At 36.3% G+C, this 25,980-nt stretch overlaps 3 protein-coding genes across 3 annotated transcripts; 2 read left to right on the top strand and 1 right to left on the bottom strand.

The window, feature by feature from the left end:
* The first annotated feature begins 1,140 nt into the window (after nt 1-1,140).
* LOC147550426 (uncharacterized) lies at nt 1,141-3,205 on the top strand. Its single transcript, XM_086668456.1, has 3 exons — nt 1,141-1,419; nt 1,521-2,034; nt 2,163-3,205. The coding sequence occupies exons 1-3, from the start codon at nt 1,141-1,143 to the stop codon at nt 3,203-3,205; spliced, it is 1,836 nt and encodes a 611-aa protein (XP_086524582.1).
* An 8,386-nt stretch (nt 3,206-11,591) lies between these two features.
* LOC147550425 (anthocyanidin 3-O-glucosyltransferase 7-like) lies at nt 11,592-13,621 on the top strand. The gene is made up of 2 exons (XM_086672628.1): nt 11,592-12,160; nt 12,663-13,621. The coding sequence occupies exons 1-2, from the start codon at nt 11,620-11,622 to the stop codon at nt 13,538-13,540; spliced, it is 1,419 nt and encodes a 472-aa protein (XP_086528754.1). The 5' UTR covers nt 11,592-11,619; the 3' UTR covers nt 13,541-13,621.
* Nucleotides 13,622-13,738: 117 nt separating this feature from the next.
* On the bottom strand, nt 13,739-18,508 carry LOC147550424 (CASP-like protein 2C1). The gene is made up of 3 exons (XM_086670991.1): nt 18,244-18,508; nt 17,543-17,690; nt 13,739-14,297 (listed from the first exon to the last, which is right to left on the bottom strand). Exons 1-3 carry the CDS (start codon nt 18,417-18,419, stop codon nt 14,040-14,042), a joined length of 582 nt encoding a protein of 193 aa, XP_086527117.1. The 5' UTR covers nt 18,420-18,508; the 3' UTR covers nt 13,739-14,039.
* Between the last annotated feature and the right edge of the window lie 7,472 nt (nt 18,509-25,980).

Below are 25,980 nucleotides of genomic sequence, written 5' to 3'. Positions count from 1 at the left end.
TCCGGCCGGCCACCTTTACCAAAATATTTTTTTTTTTCATTTCTCTCTCTTCTTCATCTCCTTCTTTCTCTCTCTTCTTCTTCTCTCTCTTCTTCATTTCTCTCTCTTCTTCATCTTCTTTCTTTACCTCTCTCTCTCTAACCCTTCTCTCTCTCACCCCTCTCTCTCTCTATAATCCGGCGAAGGGGCGGAGCCCCTTCGCCGGAAACCAGACCTTCAAGGTCTGGTTTCTACAACCAGATCTCGGTCTGGTTTCCGACCAGACCGAGATCTGGTTGTAGAAACCAGATCTCGGTCTGGTTTGAAACCAGACCTTGAAGGTCTGGTTTCCGGCGAAGGGGCTCCGCCCCTTCGCCGGATTATAGAGAGAGAGAGGGGTGAGAGAGAGAAGGGTTAGAGAGAGAGGTAAAGAAGGAAGATGAAGAAGAGAGAGAAGAAGAAGAGAGAGAAAGAAGGAGATGAAGAAGAGAGAGAAATGAAAAAAAAAAAATATATTTTGGTAAAGGTGGCCGACCGGAATTTTTTATTCCGGCCGACAACCTTTCGCCGGAGAAGAAGGGTGAGGTGGACAGAGTGATGTGTCAATTGTTAGATGAGGTGGACAAAGAAAAAGAAAAAAAAATAATTACAGAAATGCCATGGGGGTAGAATTGGGAGGTTGAAAAAATTTAGGGCCATTTAGGAATTTTTTGGGGCCAAAACGAACTGCCGGACACAATTAGGGGCCAAAACGGCCAGTTGGTCACAAATCGAGGGCTAAAACGGAATTAACCCAATTTTAATTAATGATTTCGTAATCACTCGAAAAATGTAAGAAAACAAAATTTCGAAGTGAAAATTATCGTTTCAAAGGCTTTTAGAAATACATTTATAAACGATTTTGTATCTTTTTATAGTCAAATTATTTTGCGCGTAAACCATATTCTTGTGACAATTACATTTCATCGAAAGAAAATGAAGTTCACAAGATGGAGTGTGTAACCTACTCTCTGCACAAAATATTCTAAAAGCCCATAGTTAATGCAAAATCTATACAAAAAATTAGCTAGGTTTTTTATCATGTCATAAACAACTTCTATAAATCTTGGTCAGGGCCATGGCTGACCTTTGAGGGGTCCAACTGGAGAGGACGAAATAACCATGGCAGAGATTCACACGCTGGAACCACAGGAAGCTATCGGCGACGACACCGTAACTGTAGCGGTTACGGATGAACCAGTAACCACCATGGTAGTGGATCAGGGGGAAAACCAAAACGTGGGACAGGCAAGTGGACAAGTGGATGCTGACCTGGACGACCCACTTGCTCTAAGGCCTAAACGTAATCTTAAGAGGCAAGCTGGAACACAAGGAGGAGACCTAATTACTCCTAAACTGTCTAAAGCAACCCAAGAAAATTTAGAAGGACACTCAAAGATGGTCGTGGCGGCTGCACCACATGAGCCGCAAGGCCCATGTTAGTGCTATCTTGGAATTGGCGTGGTTTGGGAAACACATCGACAATCCATACTCTTCAACAGTTCCTCCAGGCAGTTAAACCAAATGTCATTTTCCTGTCTGAAACTAGAATAACGACACAAAGCACTCCACCTCTGGACAGGTATGGCCTTACAAACAAATCTGTGGACCCAGCTATTGGTAGAAGTGGGGGTCTTGCTTTATATTGGTCTGATAATATTAATTTACAAATTGAGTTTCTTTCAGAGAATCTTATCACAGCAAAGATTACAGATTCCGACTTCACTTGGAAATTTGTTGGAATTTATGGCCCTCCTAGATTGTCAGACAGAACCAACTTTTGGAATTACTTAGAGGGTGTCCTAATTTCAACAGCAGAACCCTTCATGTGCTTAGGCGACTTAAATGCTATTCGCAGTAGAAGGGAAAAACTCGGGGGCTCAACGAATACTCCTTTCTCCAACAATTTCAATTCGTTCATTAACAACACAGGCTTAATTGATCTCGGTTTCCAAGGACCTGCTTACACATGGACTAACAGTAGAAATCCTAATCAATTGACCAGGGATCGAAACGGTTGGACAGGGTATTAGCCAACGCCAATTGGCTGGAGCATTATCAGAATGCCGGAGTTTTCCATTTACCGAGGTACAACAGTGATCATTGCCCCATTTTACTTAAAACTAAAGTGCATGCTTCTACAGGTCCTAGCTACGAAAAGTTTGAATCCTTCTGGACTCATCATCACGAGTACAAAGAAAAGCTACAACAGTTTTGGCAACTCAATGATGGATCAATGATCAAACAACTCCAAGGAGTCAAAAAACAATTAAAGGGTTGGAGCAAAAACACATTTGGTAATATTGAAAGAAGGTTGAAAGTACTTCGGAATCAGCTATTGGATATTCAAACTATACAGCCCACAAATGACTCGTTACAAAGGGAATCGGTCCTACAAGAAGAACTCTTACACTATGAAGAGCTACAAAAAACAAAGCTAGAGCAAAGATCGAAACAGTTTTGGGCTCTTAATGGAGACAGAAATACAAAAGCATTCCACACATCAATAGCAATGAGAAGGAAAAAGAATCGCATCCTCACACTGAAAACCCCCTCAGGTAATTTACTCAAAACTGAATCTTGTATAGCGAATCAATTGGTGCTTCACTTTCAGAATTATTTCAGGGAGGAAATTACCTCTCCTATCCCTGATGAGGTGTTACAAAATTTCAAGCAAATAAATGAATCTGAACAGTTTGCCTTACCAAGGATACCAACAGAAGATGAAATCAGAAGTGTGATTTTCGAAATGGGTTCTCTTCAAAGCCCTGGTCCGGATGGATTTCCTTGTTTATTCTACCAAAATGGATGGGAAACCCTCAAAACTGACGTCACCAAATTTATACAACAAGTATTTGAACAGGGATCGTTTGAACCAGCATTAAACCACACCAACATCGTTCTGATTCCAAAATCCGAGCACCCTACGATGGCTTCTGATTACAGACCCATAGCTTTGTGTAACACACTATACAAATTCATCACAAAGCTTATAGCTAACCGTATTCGCCCTCTACTCGATGAATCTATAAGTTGGAACCAAAGTACTTTAGTACCTCAGAGACAAATCATCGATAACTTGGTCATTGCTCAGGAATGCCTACATTCGATGAAGACCTCCAAGGCCAAAAAAGGGGCCTTTGCTCTCAAGATTGACATGGAAAATGCCTATGATCGAGTAAATTGAGGGTTTTTAAAAGCGGTTTTGAAGGCTTTTGGCATCACAGGGAAACTATTGGTGTTAATCATGGTATGTGTGACAACTCCGACTTACAGCCTTATAGTCAACGACAAACAGGAAGGGAATTTTAAATCATCTAGGGGACTAAGGCAGGGATGCCCTTTATCCCCATATCTCTTTATTCTCACATCAGGCTCTTTCTCTACTAATTAACAAATTTGAAAATGATGGAATTTTCAAGGGGTACAAAATTAACAAAAATGCCCCTAGCATATCCCATTTACTCTTTGCAGATGATTTATTAATTTTTGGAGAAGCGACGGAGTCAAACCTGAAGGCAGTAACTGACATCATGGAGACCTATACTCAATTTTCAGGTCAGGCAGTAAATTATTCAAAATCATCTCTTCATCTTGGCTCGGGGGTGCCATCAGAAATGAAAAATCTATATGCTTCCACCCTCAACACTACCCACATGAAGGATGGAGAAAAATATCTAGGAACCCTGATTCTCAAACCGAGAAACAGAATATCATCGCACGAGTTCCTTGTTGAAAAATTCAAATCAAAATTGGCGGGATGGAAGAAGAGATTGATTTCCCAAGCAGGTCGAACAACATTAATTAAAGCAGCTCTTAGTCCCATTTGTACTTACTTTATGGGTCTCTCCATTATTCCTCAAGGGACCTCAATCAAATTGGAGAGACTTGAAAGAAATTTCTGGTGGGACCATGAGGATGACCAGAGGAAAATGCATTTTCTCTCTTGGGACATCATCCAGAAGGCAAAAGAGCTGGGAGGTCTGGGAATACGGTCGTTGGCTAGGGTCAATGAATCTCTGGTGGCGAAACTCGCCTGGAGATTCCTAACAAATCCTACTACTGTTTAGGCTAAATTATTACAAGCAAAATATTACAGAAATGTGAATTACTGGACGGAAAATAAAAGAAGCAACTCCTCTCCCATTTGAAATTCCATGCTATCTGTCAGAGCTGAGCTCCAAAAGAACATATGCTGGCAAGTGGGTGATGGAGAAACCATCAGAATTGCTGAAGACCAATGGGTTCCTACCATAGAAGGGTTCAAACCAGTATTAAATTATAGATGGCATTATAACAGAACTCATGTTTCAGAGCTAATACAAGATGGTAAATGGCATGAAGAACTAATCAAAGATCAATTTGAAACTACTTCAGCAAATGAAATTATGAAAATTCCGTTATACCCCAACCCAACATCAGACAAAATGATTTGGGTCCCACATGAAAAAGGTTCTTTCTCTACAAAATCCTATTATAGAGAAATCTCTCCTCAGATAAGATCAGCAAGAACTAATGACAATTTCCCATAGTCAAAGTTTTGGCCCTTAAAGCACATACAACCCAAAATCATGCAATTCATGTGGAAATTAGTTAACCGAGGAATACCTGACCTGAAAAGCATACAAAGGGGAAACCCACATATAAACCCAACGTGTTTATTATGTGGGTTGGAACCAGAGTCTTCATTCCATCTCTTTGGTACATGCAATCTCTTTCAAGATTTATGCAACATAGCCTCATCTTTCGAAAACATACCTCATACAACAGATCCAGAAGAATTGATCAAATACATGATCACAAACAGGAAGGAGGAAAAAAGGTAGTGTTCTTATCTCACCTGATTTAGGGCTTTTGGAAGGTTCGAAACGAGAAAATGTTCAATGGAAAGCAAGCCAACCTAGGAACCATCATCAACCAAGCTCGGTCTTAGTCTAGAGGTTTCTCGAACAGATCTCAACTCCCATCATCAGATCAAACCATCACAGACTGGTTACCACCAGATCTCAACTCCCATCATCAGATCAAACCATCACAGACTGGTTACCACCAGATGTTAATCACTTAAAAATCAATTTTGATGGAGCTTACAACCAGAGAGGAGCTTCAATTGGAGTATTAATCAAAAATCAAGATGGTACCAGGATTCAGGAGGTTTCAAGAAGAATCGAAAGTAATTCAGCCATGGAGAGTGAAGCTAGGGCGCTTTTGGAGGCGTTAGAAGTGGGTTTGGTCAGAGAAGCAGAGGTATTTATAATTGAAGGCGATTGTAGGGTTTTGATCGACCTTATAATCTGCGGTCACGATTCAAGCCCTTGGAGGATCGATCAACTCATTTCTCGGGCCCGTCACCTTATTGGCAATCCAAATATCAGAGCATTCCTGTTCTGCCCCAGAACAGCTAACATGGACGCCCATGTTTTACCCCATCGGGCTCTACAAGCACCCTCAACAATGTAGAGTTAGATGTCTTGCTAAGCCTTGTCTTAGTAGTCTTTCTTCATGATGTAATCTTATAGCCGTGTTCGGCCTTATATGAAGTTTGATTCCAAAAAAAAAAAATAACAATTTTGAAATAATTTACTTGTAAAAATATAGATTAAACTATTGATAAATCCAAACTTAATACATGGTGTTGCTTTACGATTGGCGTAACAACCTCAAATAAAACTTTTATAGACTTTTATTCAATATTTGGGTTAGGGGCGAGAGAGACTGAAAAAACATGATTTAATTTGAGAGCCTTGACGGATTATCTTTTATACAAATACTACACTAAGGTGTCGTTTGACAACCAAAAGTATAAATAATTTTGCTTGTAGTATAAGTTCTTTTGCTTCGAAAAAGTAAAAAATCATCATAAGTATGTTTGTCAAAAATGTTACATAAAGTAAAAAAATTAAAAGTTAGTTTAGTAATGTAATTTACTTTTCTATTTGGTTTTTCATAAATATACTTGCTTTCAATTATTTATTTGTGATTTCATGATTACTTTTTTTGAAGAAGTGTTGGCGATAGGTAGTGGTGGACTGGTGGTGGTGGTGGAGCCTTTGAGGTATGGTGATGGAAGCGGTGGTGGTTGTGATGTGATTGAGGTGTGGTGGTGGTGGTGGTACTCTGGTAAATATATGATGGTTGTGGAGGTGTGATGGTGGTTGCGTTGGTGGTGGTGGTGGAGGTATGATGGTGGTGGTGGATGTACGGGGCGGTGTTGGTGGAGGTACGACGATAGTGGAGGTATGGTAGTGGTGGTGGTGGAGGTGGAGGTATAGGATAGTGGTGGTGGATGTATAATCGTACGTGGTGGTGGTGGTGGTGGTGGAGGTACGGTGGTGGTTGAGATACAAATGGTGGCTGTGGTGGTTGAGCTGTAGTGATGGAGGAATGGTGGTGGAGGTACGATAATGGTGGAGGTGTGGTGGTGGTTGAGATACAATGGTGGTGGAGATTTGAGGTGTGGTGGTGGTGGAGGTGTATAATGATGGTTGGTGGTGGTGGTACAACGGTGTGGTGGAAGTTTAGTTGTGGTGGGCGGAAATAAACAAAGGAATTTTTTTGAGAAAAGTAAAATGCGTGCATATATGAAAAAAAGTTGCTTAACTTTAAATTCAAAAGCTAGAAATATGAACTTCAAAAGAAAGTCAAATTTTAACTAAAGTGAAGTTGGAAACTTTTACGTTACCAAATTAATTTTTTAATTTTTTTTACGTAAATAACTAAAAAATTTAGTGTTGCTAAACGACACCTAAATTATTGGCTATCAAAATTGTAGTAGATAAGTAACAAAAAAAAAAATACATATACTAGAGATCCAAAAGTATAATTTATCATGCATGTTCCAACAAAAGAAGTGATATACAAAAAAGAAGTCAAACTGCCTGGATCTGGATTCAGACTCATCACGTAGTGTACTTAGGTTCAACCTCTTACCAACTAAGTTGCCTCATTAATTTTGTTGTATTGTACACGAGCACATTAGTACTTAACAGACCACAATAAAGTACTTCTAAAAGTAGGCCAATCACAGGGCTCAGTGCGGGCGCACAACCTTCACCCCACCACACGTCTCTGTTCTTGACAGTGCAATCTTCATTTGTGAATCCTAACCGTTGTCCTGGAAGCCTCCAATTCATCTCTAGATTATAAATTAAAATGATAAGAAGAATATTAACCACATCCACTTTTTTAGGGCCGCGACTCTGGGGAATAAAGAAAATTTTCCGGAGAATAAAGACATGTTCATTTTCAGTCCACAAAAGAGTTCTTTTGATTTATGCCCCTAAATCTTCATCTCCTTCTCTCATCCTCTCTCTCTTGCTCGTCCTCTCCTTCAACTTATAACCCTAGTTGAAAATAACGGCGGAACCAAATAAAAGATCTAGAACTAGTTTTAATTAAAGAAGCCAAAATAACCCCAGACCCAAGAAGCTCAAACAACCCTCTACTGCAATTCATAAGATAACATCAAAATACATGATCATACTATCTAAATATGAACTACTAGAAATTAAAGAAAGAAAGGGTGAAATTTTGCAAAACCTAAACAACAAGAAGCAAAAAATCCAGAAGGATTTCTTAACAAATCTCAAATAAAATTTAGAAGTAATTAATATAAACATACATCGACAAAAAAGAACTGGATCTGGTAAGTAAAACCTAGATCTCCCAGAAACCCTAATTTTATTCAATTGAATCTTCCTTTCGAACCAATAACCTAAATCTCCGAATTGTTAATGATCAAATTTAGTCGGACCCATAAGCTATAACAACAGAATCACCTCAAAATCAAACAAGACTATAGGAGTTAAGATTTGATCGAAACCACCATAGTTACAACAATTAAACTAATGAAAGTTACTTTCAATGATATGAATTTGGTTCTTGGATCTATGGAGGATCGAGCAAAGGAGTTAATACGAGAATTACAAAACATATGTGTAGCCCAATGGTCGATTATGTTAAGAGGTTTAAAATGAGAGAGATAGAGAGGGTGAGCTAGAGAGAGAGAGAGGATGAGAGAAGGAGATGAAGATTTAGGGGCAGAAATCAAAAGAACTCTTTTTTGAACTGAAAATGAATATGTCTTTATTCCCCCGAGAATTTTCTTTATTCCCCAAAGCCGCGGCCTTTTTTAGCTTCCCAACACCGTTGTAAGCAGTTGTTATGTTTGGTAACTTACAAAAATGCATTTTCTATTTGTGTACCCTCGGTATTATATAGCCATTAAAATTTTTCCCACCTGGAAAATGAGAGATAGTCGTGGGAGGAGGAGAATCACATAGAGATAATAGAGGAAATCATGAGTTGATTAGTTTGGGGTTGCTACCATTTAATATTCATCATCTCTTCTCTCTAAGTTTGTACGTTTGTCTTGGTTTTCTTTTCACAGGAAAGAAGAAAGAATTATTTAATTTCGTTTTTTTTTTGTTTCATGGATTCTCATTGTTTACTTGTGACCAAGTCTTATAGATAATGGTTTTGACGCTCTATTACATTTTTAGTGAAGAAAGAGTTATGGTGAGTATCATTGTATTAGTATATAATCATCTAATTCCTTAATTTCTTACTCTTTCCTACAATTTCTCACTTGATTGTTACGAAATTTACGAGTTTCTTCTTATTAATGTTGTTCGCTTTGTATTTATGTGTCCGCCAGGTTCATTCGTACTTCTAATGCGTTATGTCGATGTTTGAAATATTTTTAAAATGTATGTTGTAAATTTATAATAAGGAGTTCCAAACCAACGTACCTCCCTGTAAATTTTCTCCCTTAATCTCTCTCATTGAGCAAAAGTAAAATTTTGTTTGGAAGTAATACTCTCTCTTCACGTCTCTTATTTTTATTCCAAATAATCATTCATTTACATAAAAGTTCTTATTCTTTGTTATTCTCATGTGAATTGTGAAGATATGTAATTTTTTTAATTCTTAGAACTTTTTAGACGCATATTTTAAAGATATTGATCAGTTTTTATTTAGAAGGTTACCAAGTGTTGCAGGAAAATCTTCTAACTCATTGCAATGTCAACTACATTTTTTTCCTTTTTTTTATGATTTAATACAATAACAGTTATAAATCGTGGACAAATAACGCACTAAAATGAGTTAGAAAAGAATGATAAGACTTAAGCAATAAATTTATTATTTAAAAAAGATAGAAAAATCATCTCCATATTTTTCGGTGTGTGTTGTTTTTCCTAGTAATGTTAATTCAAATTTAGTTTTTTAGAACTTTTTGGATGTAAATGTAAAAGACATTGATCAATTTCTATTTAGAAAGTAACCAAGTGTTTGAGGAAAATCTTCTAGCTTGTTGGGATGCCAACTATTTTTCTTTTTGTCTTTTTCTTTTTTATGATTTAACACAATAATAGTGGTAAATTATGAATAAATTTGTGTGTTGGTTTCCGTAGTAATGTTAATTCAATGTATGGTTTACATTTATGTAATTTTTACATTGATCACGTAAAGTGCACCTGAGCGAAAACTTGAACCCACCATAAATGCACTCAGGGTCGTGCTTGGGCCCGTGCCGGCAGGACGGCCGCACAGGGACCCCCACCGACAAGGTTCCGTTTGCAATAATATCCTAATACCTACTGTATATAACATAAAGAAAAAGCCATGTACAAAAACATATGTTAGCCGGGATGGTTGGAAGTTTCTTATTCCATCCGTTTGGTGAGGGTTTGAAACCCACTAGCCGCAAAATTAATTTTAATTCGAAAATCTACTTTTAGATTTTAAATTATATCTTGTACAAAGAAAGAATACATCTTAACAAAGAAATTATAGCTTGTCCAAATTTTGTTTGTAGTTTTTTTTTTGTTCAAAAAGGTCCAGATTCAAATTTCGCACTGGGCCCTTAAATTCCCAGGCACGGCCCTGATGCACTACAAAGTTTCCGACCATGATGGGCGTAAATCCGACGAGATTGACTATGCCAACTACTTTTTTCTCTACATTTTAGTATTTATATGATTTCATTATAATAATTGTCCTAAACCATGAACAAATAACACATTAAAATGAGTTTGGAAAAGAATGATAACATTTAAGCAACAAATTTATTTAAGAAAGAAAAAATCATCTCCATATTTTTCGTGTGTGTTGTTCTCCGTATTCAATTTATGTAATTATTTTACTTTAATTATTCACAATTTAGTTGTGTCATCCTTTTATAGAAGATTTTGGTTTTAATTTTCTTTCGACCATAGTTTCTGTACTCATTTCTTTAATTTATTTTTCTTATGTTTTTATTTTAAACAAGTGTCCGTGACATTTTACTAGCATGGTCAATCTTGTCGTCAAACACATTTATGGATAAATTATGAGTTACTATAATCTATAATTATTTTAGATAATTAAAAAAAAATTGGTGTTTTGGTTAAGTATAAAGAGAATTTTACTTAACCAAGATTTATCCCATGTAATTTAAGTTATAGATAAAGTAAATTATGTAATAATTTGTCAGACTTTAGGCCTCTCTTTGTTTATGGGGTTAAGCCTCTTTCATTCTTGGTTTAAATTAGGCGGTTATCGTGCTATTACATCTTCATGATGTACCAATGCCTTGTTACGACTAATGTAGATAGTAGTCGAATTCTCAAAAAAAAAACTTACGCCAGTCGTGGTCGAAAACTTTCATAGTATAAGCACGGTGGGTTCAAGCATTCACTCGGATGCAAGTACTTAGTTGTCTACGTAAATCGTCGTCTGATGTCAGACTGACCCGACGAAAATGTAGACGTGCTAGCACCACATGATATTAAAATAAGCATTCAAGTGTCTAGAAGATAAATTTGCATCAGTTAAGGAGCTCATATTACTTCCGAAGGTTCGCTCGCTTTCAGAATATAGAAGTGCTATCACAATTTTGAAAGGATAGGCGTTGTATCCCGAAGTCATACACTTAACTATTGGTACTGTTACAAAGGTGTAAAATGTCTTAACGAAAGAGAATTTATTCTCGCATCGACTACAAAAATTCTACTTCTTATTCTCCAATTGTCTTGCTACGTTTGTTTAATTCGGCTAATTCGAAAGCAGGTCTACAGATAATTCAATATTTAACTTATTGTCTATCTCTCTATAATTAAAGAAACGAAGTTTTCTACTTCAAACTGATACTCTGTCTTAATCAAGACAAGGTAGAGAGAGATCGTAATCACGTCTTCTAACTAGAGGAACAATAGTTATTGTTTTTGAGCTTTTGAATTTGACGATTCGGGTCGAACTAAAATTGACTTCAATCCCATGCAAAAAGAAGAATCATCTCTCAATTCTGCATAGGAAAATAACCCTTCTGCCCAGGGGATGCTTTGTCATCCTATAAAATCAACATAAGGGTCCACAATTCGTTTTTTTTGTTTTTGTTTAAAGATCCATAATTCACCTGGAAAGCCGTAGAACCAACATTTCTTTTTCACTTTCTCTTTCTATCAACCAAATATTGGGTGGTTAATTACCATCAATTACCATCAATTGACTTTTTACTCACCAAATTAACACCTCCAACTCCCTCTTAATTTCTCTCTATAAATTACCATCATCTTAATTACTTTCAAACTCCTCTCATACTCTCTCTCTAAGAAAAAAAAAATGGGAGAACCCAATACCAATAAACAAAGCCTAAACCATGTAGTTGTAATAGCATTTCCATATGGTACCCATGCCATTCCTCTCCTCAATCTAGCTTGTAGGTTAGCAATTGATGCTCCATTAACAAACTTCTCATTTTTCTCAACATCAAAATCAAACCTAACAACTTTTGGTCAAAAACCAATCTCTGATACCATCCTTAAATCCAAAAACTCCCCTCTTAATCTTCCTAGTAATGTGAAAGTTTATGATGTTGATGATGGTGTTCCTGAGGGATTTACAGGACACCCAATGGCTGAGATTGGTTTCTTTCTTAAATCAATGGATAAGAATTATCGAAAAGCGATTGATTCGGTTATGATGGGGCATGATGAGAGGAAAATTACCTCCATTATTTCTGATTCATTTATGTGGTTTGCTGGAGAGATGGCAGAGGAAATGGGTATTCCATGGACAGCTCTATGGATTGGTGGTGCTTGTTCTTTGTCTACTCATTGTTATACTCAACTTATTCGCGAGAAAATGAAACTCGGAGAAAATGGTAATTTTAATAAGAACAAATCGTTGTCACATAACATTATATCATTTTTCGTACTAGAATGACTAAACTCAATCCCATATTTATGCTTTCGTATCGGAAATGAACACAAGCGTCTGTGCAAGAATAGTCTCACGTAGACAAATTTCCTGTCTTAACCAAGAATGTAGTATCTATTATCTTCCGGCTCGTTGCTAAATGATTTTGGGATGGTCGTCCACAGACTTAACATGGTATCAGTGTTAGGTCAGACACGTGATAGACCCAAGGCCAACATTTTTCGTGTCGCCTTAAAAGACACGTTTTAGACTCATAGAACACCGTGTTTGGAAAAAATAATCTGAGACTAGTCCCAAGTAAATAATCTGCCATAACCAAAAATAACACATCTAGGCAGAGCATATCTGCATATTGCTAAATTGGTTTTGAGTTGAAATTCAGAAACTTAATACAATTAAGAATGACATAAAAAAAATTCGAACTTCTCAATTTCTTCAAAATGCAGGTATTGCTGGACGCGAGGAAGAGCTCATCGATTTCATTCCAGGGGTATGTAATATACGCATCAAGGACTTGCAAGAGGGTATAATTTTCGGAAACTTGGAGTCCGATATATCGATCTTGTTGCTTCATATGGGCCATAAGTTAGAAAAAGCAGCAGCTGTGATTCTCAATTCCTTTGAAGAAATAGATCTTCCAGTACTTAATGATCTAAGAAAAAAGTTTCAAAAGTGTCTTACTCTAGGACCCTTTACTCTAAATTTAGCTCCCAAATCTAATAATAATGATGTTCATGGCTGCCTTCCTTGGTTGGATACTCAAAAACCAGCTTCAGTTGCTTATATTAGCTTTGGGACAGTTACTACTCCACCACCTAATGAACTTGCAGCTTTGGCAGAGGGACTAGAAGAGCTTGGTGCACCATTTATATGGTCACTTAAAGACCATAACAAGGTTCACTTGCCCAATGGGTTCCTTGAAAAGACTAAAGGAAAGGGATTAGTCGTCCCGTGGGCCCCACAAGAACAAATTTTAAAGCACACTGCTACCGGTGTTTTCGTTACACATTGTGGATGGAACTCGATAATGGAGAGTGTATCTTCTGGGATACCGATGGTTACACGCCCATTTTTTGGTGATCAGAGGATTAACAGTCGATTAGTATCTGACGTATGGAGAATAGGAAATAAAGTTGAAAACGATGTCTTCACGAAAGAATCAACAAGGAAAAGTTTGGATATGATCTTGTTTAGTGAAGAAGGAAAGAAAATGATGGAGAAGGTTGGTTCCCTTAGAGGTCTTGCTAGACATGCTGTTAGTACTAAGGGAAGCTCTACCAAGAATTTCAAAACTCTTTTAGATATTGTTGATGGAAAAATGTGAATGTGGAATTATTTGTTGTAACCCTAGTTAATGAATGAAATGACAACCACACATTTATCTTTTCACAATAATTCTTTTCTACGGTGAAATATTTAAATACGTCAGTATCTAGTACGCTAAAGTATCATAGCTCAACGTGAATATGTGACGTCTCGTTTGCATATAACTAGTCATGATAGATTGCTAAAAACTGTTCTGAACGAGATCAAATTGAGTTTTCATTGTAAACATTAGCTAGCCGCACCTCTTGGCATTATGTTAATACATGTCTTACAAGTTGCTCAGTTGTCCTCTTACAATATACTATATAAATGCCAAGATTTACAACGCGAGCAACCCCATCCCAAATTCATGTTTTCAAATTCTATCTTAATTATTAGTAATTATAACTAATCTTTAATCTTACACCCCACAAACACAAATTAAACGATAACATACCGTTCGAAAATATAAACCCTAAGAAGTATTTAGTTGTACATTTGGCACAGGACATCATTTTTCATTGTTGTAGAGATTTGAGAACAAGTAACTTGTTTGAAGAATAATGTCTAAAGAGATTGAAGGCTAAGATGGATGAGATAGTAGACATCAAGATTGATGCAGCTAAGCTACAGAAAAGTGAACCACCAATTTGAAAACAGAATCTTGTGTAAGTGTTACAAAGTTTCATCCATTGGAAGCTATCTGCACCTGTTACGGCTAGCATTGATGCCTGAGTTGCTGCCGATGTTGCCGCCAAGCAAGCATACGCAGCTACCTGCTCATCCATTAAGAATTCAGTCTATAGTTGTCACTGTTATAATAAAACTGTATCTTAAAAAAAATAGAATCTTTTTATATCAGATTGATCTTCGAAATCGCTCCAAAAACGAAGTACTTTTAAATGTGTCTGACTATCAAGTTTGAATATAATGGTTGGGTTTGGTCTTTGGAGGCATTCCCCAGCCTCCCCTCTAATTTGGGACTATAATCTTTAAATCTCAAGAATAGGGGAAACAATAATAGAATTATACATTTTCGTACTTGTGCAAAACAAAATTTCTGATAACATTACATTGTTGCTTTTTCGAAAATAACCCCGATAAGTAACCTTCTAATCTAAGTATGGAGTAGTCCTGTAAAGTGGGTCAAGCTATCCCGAGCCAGACCAAGCTCAACCAGTGGCGAAGCCAGAAATTCTTATGAGTGGGGGCACCTTTTTGTTATAGCTAATGAAAGAATTTCATAGTACACGATTAAGCTAGAACCGAAAAGAAAATATAACAAATTTTATTTATAGTTTAGATATTCAATACTATTTTAGATACATAACAAGCAATCTCAAATTTTCTCATCAATATGGCTCGAGGATCTTTCCCCAACTGGATTCCCAAAAGATATTGAAATAAAAAATAAAAGAGGGGATGAAGAGATATTGGTGAAGATTGAGAAGAAACAATGGTAGATGATGACGAGGAAGTGATCGTAATGGAAGAAAAGATGAGGATAAATTTTTCTTTCTAATAACATATTTACTATGACAAAAAATGTAAAAAAGACAATTTTGAAGTCCAAAATACAAGTCATGGAAAAATCACACAAAATCAAAATTAATGGGGTTGTTTAGAAAACTCTTCATATGCCATTTTTTTTTTTTTTTTGAAAATTCGACTACGGTCTACGTTAGTCGTTACAAGGCATTGATGCATCATGGAGATGTAATGAGCACGATAACCGCCTAATTTAAACTGAGAATGAAAGAGGCCTAAAGCCCGACAACGAAGAGGCCTATAGCCCGACAAATTATTACATTATTCATAGCCTAAATTACATAGGATAAATCTTGATGGTAACTGCTTCCACCGAGACTCGATCCCACGACCTCATGGTCTTAAGAGGGGTGTCCATCCGTTACACCAAAGGGTGGTGAACCATATGCCATTTTATTTAGTTGGTGACTTTGAGTAGGTCAAAATTGAGTTATCTCAATTAATAAGAAGCAATTTTAAACCAAGCATACTCTTCATAATATATTTTTAGTGAACAATTCCAACTAATAGTAGACATTCTAGAGAAAAATATGTTAGTAGAACCTTCTAGAAAAAAAAGTGATTTGCATGGTTCTCGATCCCCTGACCTTTGTGATGTAATTCCACTGTTTCACCGCCTAAGCTAAGAAAGGATGGTAGTTATAAATTGAAATAGAGATATATAATATAGTAGCACATGAAGTATAACATAAGTGAGTCACATTAGGGTCGTGGGGGCCTGCGCTCCCACGGGTCCCTATGTGGACTCGCCCCTGAGCTCAACACAACCTATTGCACAGTGTGTACCGCCTTGATAGGGCGAGCCTGTCTGCCTGTGTGACCCCTGCAAGAGTCACCTCCAACTTAATTTTTTTTGAAATTCAATAGTTTAACGGGTATTTTCTTTTGTCACCCCCTGAAGTGTTATTGGCACTCTTTTTCCTCGTACTCCCCTCAAAATTGGTCTGTTGTGTGGGGAGGAGGGGCGGGGTTGAGATGAAGGTCAAATTATGTCGGGGAACCCAAATTTGGTTGGTTACTGGGGATTAAGCCGCCTGACTCGATCGTAAAGACCAGTTAGCAATGAATATCCAATCACAACTATCCGGAAAATAAGGTTCCACACTACCAGAGGGAGATAGTGAAATTTTGGACATAGATTTTTTTTTTTTTGCAAATTGGACATGTAGGTTTGGATGGTTGGTTTGTGAATAAATGCAAAGTTTCTAGATACCTTCTATATAAACTTCCATACACATTTCTAGTTAGATATTTATTGTTATGGTTATTTATATCTACCCCATTGAGTGATGATCCATCACTTTCTACTGACCCTATCTGAGGGTAGAGGACCTGTCAGTGTCTTCCTTTTTAACTATTATATATATGAACTGATTTCCTCTTCTTCATTTTTCATCTGTCAAGTCTCTTTTGTCTTATTTGTCTCTAGGCCTAGGGCATTAATGAGTATAAAGTAGATCATCAACTAGGCAACTACACAGTTTAGACTCATTGATGGACTTCACAAGATGATAGTGATCAAACCTCATACCAACCTAGGTGAAGGGTTTCTTTGGCTTTGAACTTATAAAGTGGACCAAATTTTTATCTCTCCAACTTTTACTCTAAATATGATTTACTCTTTACAAATTATGCTATAGTCCCTCGAGAAATAATGACGAGACGTCTTCCGTTTCCTCTTGTTAGTGACTTAGGGTCGAACTGTAACATGCCTCCCAAACTGAACCAATGCTTACTAAACTCTAACTACACAAACAATCCTCAGTGATTATAATGGGGTAAGACGTAAGAGGTCTCTCCGGTCCCAGTGAAGTCAATCATTCACTAGGAAGCTACAGAAAGGTCTTAGGAGGATCAACTCCAGGAGTAATTACTAAGTTAGATACTACAAGAACCACTATGCATTGTAGTCTACCCTCTTAGAGAGGGAAGGCTAAGGATGTAACGGTGTGATAGAAGCAGTGGTTCGAGTAGTTGAAATGGGAAAAAAGCATATAGAAAGGGTAAAAGTAGAAGAAGGAAGCTTTAAAGACCTTCTCATAGAATTATGTTGTTAGTTAATTTTGGGTGGTTTTGCCAGTTAGACTAATTTTGGGTTAAAATTGTGAATGGACTAAAAACAAGGAGCAATTGGGAAATCAACTGGCTTTTTATCCAAACCCTTTCAAATGAAAATTTGTATAAACAAATACTCTTATTCTTATAACTTAAAAGCAAATCAGATTCAGCCTTAAACACAATAAAATGCAATTTGCGTTTCATTGCGGACCGAACAAACAATTTAATGAGCGAGAGTTGATACTGTTAGCAGATCGATCCTTGTCTGATGCAACGATCATAAGAACATTTTAATTTTCGTATTTCGTAAAACTGTAAAGTGAAAACTCTGCATGGGAGCTTAACAATTTAATTTGATTTTTATTAGAAAAAATAAACGAACAAAATAAAGCATAAATGATAAATAAATAATTACCTGGTCTAACAAGAAACAAAACCAAGCCAGTTTTATGTTGATCACTTTTGGGTTTGATGATCTCTTGAAATCAGGTCTAATGAAGAAACATCTGCTTAATTGAAGGAAATTATATCCAGCTAACACAGATGCCACAATCACCAAAACCCTAATTAATTAACAACAATATTAACAAAGAAATATTAAAAATAAATAGAATTACATAAAACAAATTACGAAAAATGATACTTGGCCAAAAAAAGCTACTCATTACCCTAGCCTTGATGGATGGTGAGGTCGGTCAGGATGGGTCAAGTACGTATATCCTCTATCTGTAAGATAGTTGTTGCCCTAACCCTGATCGACCACATCAACTGTCCAGTTGTGTCAGCCTGTTTTTTCAGACCGACCACGGGTCGAACGGTGATGTAGCCTGTTCTAATTGGTCAAGACATTTCTTTCTCTCCATAGCCTCACCAATTGGGACCGGCCACATCACCGTGAGGCACGTTGGTTTTTTTTTTTGAATTGTTCATCGTGTGCTTCGAACCCTTGACCTCTAGGTGGAAGATTATACCTCTTACCACTACAACCAAAGGTTGTTGGCCGTGAGGCACGTGGTTGGCTCCTAATTTCGGGCCATTTAACATTTGTGAAATTTATGTTAAGCAATGAAAACTAAACATAGAGAGATTAGAGAAAGAGAGATATTAGTAACATACTGAAGAGCATCAAGGTCTTTGACGGTGGCTTTTCTTTTAACCATACCAAAAACCAATTGAGTTTCAGTATCTAATCCAACAAGACAAGCAGTAAGAATTAATAGAATCATTGAGAATATCCTTAAGAAAATCTCAACATTCAAAATCCCTATACTCTTCAACATCACCATCTCCATTTCATGCAATAATCTCTTCCCCCCTCTCTCTCTCTTTCTCTCTATACTCTCTATAAAAGTGACTAAGGAGTAGTACTAGTATATATGCTACTCAATTTATAGATTGTTTGAAGTGTACATGTGTGAGGGGCCACACAACCAAACAGTTGGGAGACATTAATTTAGGTCACAAAATTCACTTTCTTACCTACTCTCACTCTCACTCTCTTGAATGAATGAAGACCAAAAAGTTTGAAATAAATCCATTTTAGTCCACTAGGAGTTGATATATTAGGTGTTGATAATTGATGATGAGTTTTGTTCATTCATGGGTTCACTACTTCACTTACCGCACCATAGTGTTACCGCAATGATACTTCTCGTGAAAAATGACAAAAACTCTGACAACATTCATAATAAACGACTAAGATGTTAGTTTCCACATAAATTCATATAATCAAAATTGTTGTAATTTAGGCGTGCACATCTTTTTTTTTTTTTTTTTGTTGAGAAAGGCGTGCACATCTTGAAAATGTGTATTAAGAATATTGTTGAAGTTGTCATGATTTTTGTGAAAAAGTAGCATTTAAACAAAATTTATTGAACAGTAGGAATAGTTGATATATCATTTATTTTGAAAATTAATGATCAAATGGATTGAAAACAAACATTTTACTGTACTAACTTGAATGTAAGAAAGATTCAAAATAGGGTGCCTCTATAGGCGCCTGCATTAATTGCTGTAGGGGCCTCCCTCTGTTGGCGCCTCCCATACAGAAGGTTTTAGCATTAATTTAGTGTGTGTAGTAGTGAACAGAGACAAATCTGAGAAGCACTTCTAAGAATTATCATAGCATCAATTATTTCGATACCTGGTTCTAGGGTTTTAGCATTTGAAATATCACTAATTAATATTTGATCTCTTCAAATGATAGATCAATCACTTATTCTGATCTATTCAAACCACTAATCTCAAATTTGTTTGATCTTTCTCTCAAGAACAATAAGCATTTTAGATGGATAGCCCATTTCTAGAAGTAGAAAAAGAAAGAAAAGTATGAAAAAAGAAAATAAGAAGAGGTGCGGGAGGAGCCTTTTGGTACGATAGGGGAGGCGCCAACAGAGAGAGGCCCCTACAGCAATTAGGAGAGGCGCCTATAGAGGCACCCTTCAAAATATATTTTGAGCCCGATATGTGTTGGAAGTGAGGTGAGGTCCCACAACTGATGAACCTCGTGATATCTATTTTACTATCTTTTTTTGATGAGATTGTTCTGTGGCCAGGCCCGTGGATGGCCCAGTGCGGGCAGGGCGGCTGCACTGGGCCCACCACTACAGCAGGGCGCTGGGGGCCTTTTTACATTTAAAACGGTAGTGTGTATATAAGTGACTATTCCACACCCTTACATTAAAGAGTCAATAGCTGGGTTGGTGCTTGTGTTGTGCATAATTTGGTTGATTTGGTTGATTGTTTCAACGGCTAGGGTTCGACTCCCATTCCCAACCATTTTGTTTAATTTTTGAGATTTCCATCTCTTCTTAAAGAAGCTTGGGCCCAACTTTCTCTACCTATTTTATTTTATCCAAAATGGTTCTGGTTCTTAATGAAGTTTAAATCAAACTATGGTTGAATCAATCCTATTTCTTGAACTTGACACAATCTCTAAATAAATTCAAATTTAGCAAGCACTAGCTTGTCAAAGTAGAATTTTAATTTATAAAACTTTTCGCCTCTTAATTCTTATTTCTGGATATTAATTTCGGCCATTGTCTCCCAATTTCATTATGTTTAGTTTCGTAGTTTAAATGTTTATAACTTAACTTGTTTGTATCAGAGAGAAATTTACTTGGATAAGTGTTAGGTAGTAATTTGTAAATTAGTATTGAATTTCAGTTCGTCGACAATTTATTTTTATATATAATTGAACTGTAGTATAACAGGGCCTCGCCTAGACTTTGGCACGGGGCCTCCAAATCTTCGGCCACGGCCCTGTCTGTGGCAACCTTGAGTTGATGATATTTTGTTTTGTGATAACCAATATGTAACAATCAACAAAAAAAAATTGTTCTTCCGGCCTTCCAAGGGTCCGTAGCTCGCACCGTATGTCTTTAGCTGATATATGATCATTAGTAATTGTGGAATTCTTTTTTATGTAAATAATTATTATTAGTCCGGTGTAAAATATTAACACACAAAAGTTGACCAAGTCCACTTAGTTTCGTGAATGATTGAAATGTAGATATATTCACCAAGGGCCTCGTTGTTTTCCTTGCCCATCTTTACAAGTTGGGTGTCCTTTCACATCCAGAATTCCACTTGTGAGAGCAAGTCCAACCTCAGCCTTTCTTACGCTCTAAAAATCACTATTTCACCTAAAATTTTCAGCCTGAGTGCAGTCCCAAAAATTCAGCTCCAACCTCGGCCTCTCTTGGGGCCTTCAATTTGAATTTAAATTTTAAATTTTCTTCTTTTCTCCCCACCCAACGACCATATTAAATTTCTCTACAAACTCTCTTTCTCTACAAATACAACTCTCTTTCTCTACAAACTCACATCAAACTCTATCTTCTTCTTTCTCTACAAACTTGGTGTATTTCATCTTCCATATTCTTTTTTCTATACCCTATATCTTTCTCTACAATGAAAAATAAATTTACTTTATTGAACATGATGTTTGAAGAAGACAAATGGGTTGCATAAAGGGATGATGATGATCTTAGAATGTTAGAAGAAATGGAAAAGAATGCTACACGAAAACGTTCTTGTCATGTTGGTTCTGTTATGGGTTACCAAACGATAGATCGTAATAGACAACTCAGTCATGAAACCATTATGAGAGACTATTTCAATGAAACTCGAAATACAATGTTTCGCACATGGTACAGGATGAATCGTGATTTATTTTTGCGTATTCTAAATGTCGTTGGGGAATACAACCCCAAATTTACCGAAAGAATTGATGCAATGATCCAAAAGGAATTGTCACCTCTTCAAAAAATTACGTTTGTAATGAGAATGCTTGCATATGGATGTCCGACCGATTCACAAAAAGAATATTGCCGGATTGGTAAGTCTATTGTAATTGAATCTTTAAGAGAATTTGTAATAGGAGTCATCCATGTCTTCGATCCTAGACACTAGAGGGATCTGAATGAGTCAGATATATCTAGACTCCTAGCACTTGGTGAATCACAAGGATTTCGTGGAATGCTAGGGAGTATTGACGGTATGCATCGGGAATGGAGTAAATGCCCTGCGGCATGACATGGAACCTAAATTGGCTATGTCAAAGCCCCAACTGTCATCCTAGAAGCAGTTGCATCGTCAGATCTCCATATATGGCATGCATTTTTTTGAGATGTCTGGATCATGCAATGACATTAATGTTCTTGAGCGTTCATCGGTTTTTGATTAACTGTTAATGGGTGAGAGTCCCCCGGTTAATTACGTAATTAATGACAGACAATATGATACGGGTTTTTATCTTGCTGATGAGATATACCCTCCATGGAGTATCTTAGTCAAAACTATTTCTAATCCATGTGGCCCGAAAGAAGCATACTTTGCCAAAAGACAAGAGTCAGTTCAAAAAGATGTTGAACTAGCTTTTGGCGTACTACAAGCTCGATGGGGAATTATTCAGGGATCGTCACGTTGGTGGGATATAAAGACAATGACTGATATCATGGAGGCGTGTATCATGATGCATAACATGATTATTGAAGACGAATGACCAAATGCTACAACTAATGTCGAGGGGTGTGAGATGGATCTGATACATCGCGGAGAATCTTTACCGGACGAATTGCTTGAACGTATTGGTCGAGTTAGAAGCCAGGAAATGCATATCCTGTTGAAGGCAGATCTTTTTGTATACTTGTGGAATACGAGATCTGACGATGACAATGAATAAACTTTGATCGTTGGATTATTAAAAGTATATTTTGGATCGTTGGATTATCAATGTAAACGTTTGATTATTAATGGATTTAAATATTTATTATTAATGAGTCATAATCATCATAAAAAAAATACTTATTTTTTTTTAATAATATTTGTTAAAAAAAAATTGGACCGTTGGATGTGATCCAACAACCAAATCTGGTCATTGGATCACATCCAACGGCTAGATTGGAAGCCCCAACATGACCATTGGGGACATCCCCAACGGTTAGTTGGGGCGTTCAACCGGCCCTTAATTAAGGGTCGATTGGGGTTGGACACTGGGGAGGGGGTGGAAATTTAAATTTTCAACTCCAGCCGTCACAGGTTGGAGATGCTCGGGAGGAAATATATTTCCAAATCACTCACCTTGTATTAGAAAATAGAATTACTTAGGCAGTGCCAATAAACACTTTTTTATTAGCATTTTTTCACATTTGTGATATTGCAAACTGCGTTTGCATGTGCGACAATGCAAACAGAGTTTGCATTTACGACATTACAAAGTCAGTTTACACACGAACTCTGAAAAATGGAAAACGAAAGTATGCAGTCAAAGAGTTAATATAATCGAAACAAAATTCTGTCGAAATATCATTGAACGCCAAGTTTACAACTTATTTTACAACCCATGAATCTCTTAAAGTCCTTATTCGAATATGACATGGGCAACTGAGGATCTACGAGAAAAGGCGAGTACGTCCTCAATAATATTTTCTTTTTTTCGGAACCTTAAAAAGAAGTAATCGAGATAGGAAACAAATGAAAAATGCAGTCATTAAGATACTGAAGTTGTTTATTTGTGACCCTTTTTCTTCCACAAGTCGCCGAACATTCGAATTCCAGAGCCTTTCTTATTAACTTATCAAAGATTAAACGAGCAGAATCAACATCCCCTTGCTTTTCAATAATGAGAAATCATAATAGTCTATGAAACTTTTATTATCAGAGACATTTCGTCAAACATATAACTTACATTTAACATACTACCACAAGAACTATACATCAAAATCAATGTATTCCTGACATGAACATCAACAAAGAAAAAGGAACAAGTTCAGATAATGGCATAGATAATGGTGTCGGTGATAGTGAATTCCAACAAACAAGGCAAGAAGCATTAGATCTTAGCCAAGCTTCATCAAAACATGAGAGATGAAATAAAAGTGATGATAATCATGCATCATTCTCAACGATTCACCATAAAACAAGTACTATAATAATCTACAAAATTGTAACCACCATTATTATCTCTCTTAAGCATTTAATCATACACATCATGTGCAACATTAGTTATACAAAATTTAATTAGGTCATCCAACAATTAACAATCCATTACAAGCAAAAAAACTTAATTAGGTTCATTGGCATTTGATTTAGGAACTTTTGGATGCCAAAGCTTTATAATTTTGTTAAACATCTCTCACTTTGTATATGAACCTTGACTCAAAGTCAAAATCCTAAAAAAATCAAAACTTTCTCCATTTCCCTAACATTCCACCAACTAATCAACAAATAAAAATTAAAAATTGAACAAGTATCTCTACATTGAAAATTACAAGACTAATAGTACCATAAATTAGAAAGCTTTATCTTCTTCTTTTTATCTATTCAATCTCCTTCTCCCTCTAAAATCTGGAAAGAAGTAAAATGCAGTACCTCTTCAGAATCAAATCTTCAAACGGTACAATCAACTTTCAAACAGAAGAGCTCTTGAAAACTTGACAAAAGAGAATGTTAAAAAATCTAAATAAACTCAGTTAATTAACCTGGAGCATTTAAATCATAAACCCATAAATGTCAGTTCAAATCTCGTCTCAAAAAGTAATATAAAACTAAGGGTAAAGGGAAACTTCTTTGATTTTCATAACAAAAACAAAACATATAGTAGTAATAAACCATAAGAGTAAAGGGAAACTTCTTTGGTTTCTTCTTCTGCTTCTTCCTCTTAACGGTAGGGTTTCTGGAAACGGAAACGAGCTCCACGACCACCAAATTGGCAAATATCGAGCTAGAGTTATGATAAGGAAATGAAACTTGGATTCAGAGATGGAGATTGGAACAATAGATTCATCATCATCACCAAATGAAAAACACTAACCTAATCAGAAGAAGAAGATGAAGAACGGCAATAACGTGAAAGATAGAGAGAGAACATCTTTTATTACTTTTGGGGGTATTTTTGGGATAATAAAGATTCAAAATGACCTGATAAGTAATTAAGAATATTTTTTCTTCACTGATCATCAATTCAAATTATTATTCTATCACTATTTACTTATTTATAAAAGAACTTGGCTTTTTGAGTTATTAAGTAAAATATTCTGACCTGTACGGTCATTTTCCCGAATTTCTATAGCACGGCTGAGATTTTGAGGGTCCGGTATGAAAGTTTAGTTACAAGCCTAATATGATAATGTAAAAACGAATGTACATGTGGTATAATAAAGAAAATAATCGAGACAAATGAACTCTAAATAATATTGAAGTAAAATTTAATGATACTTTACTTCTCTTGTGTTGACGTAAATGTTCTACGATATCATGATTAACTTTTTGCAAGCTAGATGATTAGGTCTCTTATTTGGAGTAATATAAGGTTCAAGTCCCCTTACACTGATAGTTTTATTTGATCAAGAGAAAGATAACAACCTTCATCAAAAAAAAAAAAGAGAAAGATAACAGAATAAGACTTGGGAAATTTGGTCAAAACTCTCTATAAATTTTTTGTTTTGGTGAAACAAGATCAGTCAATTTTTTTTAGTCTTTATCACTCCGGATACTTTTTGAATTTGCGACAACTTTGCGACAGCTTTGCAATACCTTGCGATAGCTTTGCAACACCTTGCGATAACTTCACACAAATATTGAGGTTTTAATCAAATAAAATACAAATATTTAGATTTTTAACAAAAAAAATTACAATTTTGAATTTTAACAAAAAAAATATATAACTTGTCTTTTTAACTAAAAGAAATTTGAGATTGAGTCTTCACTCTAATTTCCTTACAAGATTTTCCATTGAGAATTGACCTTCTAACATCATGCATGAGAACAAAGATTTAATAAAATGGATGTGCTTGGAAATTGAAGAGGAAACAAAATTGGTGCCCAAAAGTATTTTTGGTTAGAGTCATATCTTCCCATTTCATAAAAAAGAAGGGTCATATCTTCCCCACATTACACAACTATTGAACTAATAAGACAAAATACTAAAATCATTGTCCATAATTTGTAATAGTTCGAGATATGTTACAATGGAGGAGCTCACTAGATGGCAAATAAACGTCTTGGGGAGGATTGGATGTGAAGATATTTCAATCTCTCCCTTACAATCTAAGGACTAGACCAGTAAAACTAGGCCCTCACTAACATACTTTATTTGTTGAGTATCTATTTGACAATAATATCTTCACACTACTTCTTATGGACCCTTTGGAGAGGGAGCATCCGGTGCCACCACACCTCTAGCACTCCCTCTCCCACATCCCTGCTACATTTGGGGAAGGTGGTGTGTGTATAACATTTGACTTGGTGTGTTAAAGATTTTTTCTTATGTTGTAGGTGTCTATTGGGAATTTCTGACGGTGACTACCGCTAAAAGCGACCATAATGCTTTTTGCTCGTCGTTTGATTCTT

This window comes from Eschscholzia californica, unplaced genomic scaffold (assembly GCF_041429995.1).
Source record: "Eschscholzia californica isolate CP2 unplaced genomic scaffold, dmEscCali1.0.p SCAF_3, whole genome shotgun sequence".
Classification (NCBI taxonomy): domain Eukaryota; kingdom Viridiplantae; phylum Streptophyta; class Magnoliopsida; order Ranunculales; family Papaveraceae; genus Eschscholzia; species Eschscholzia californica.
This window is presented reverse-complemented; position numbering and strand designations above follow the sequence as displayed.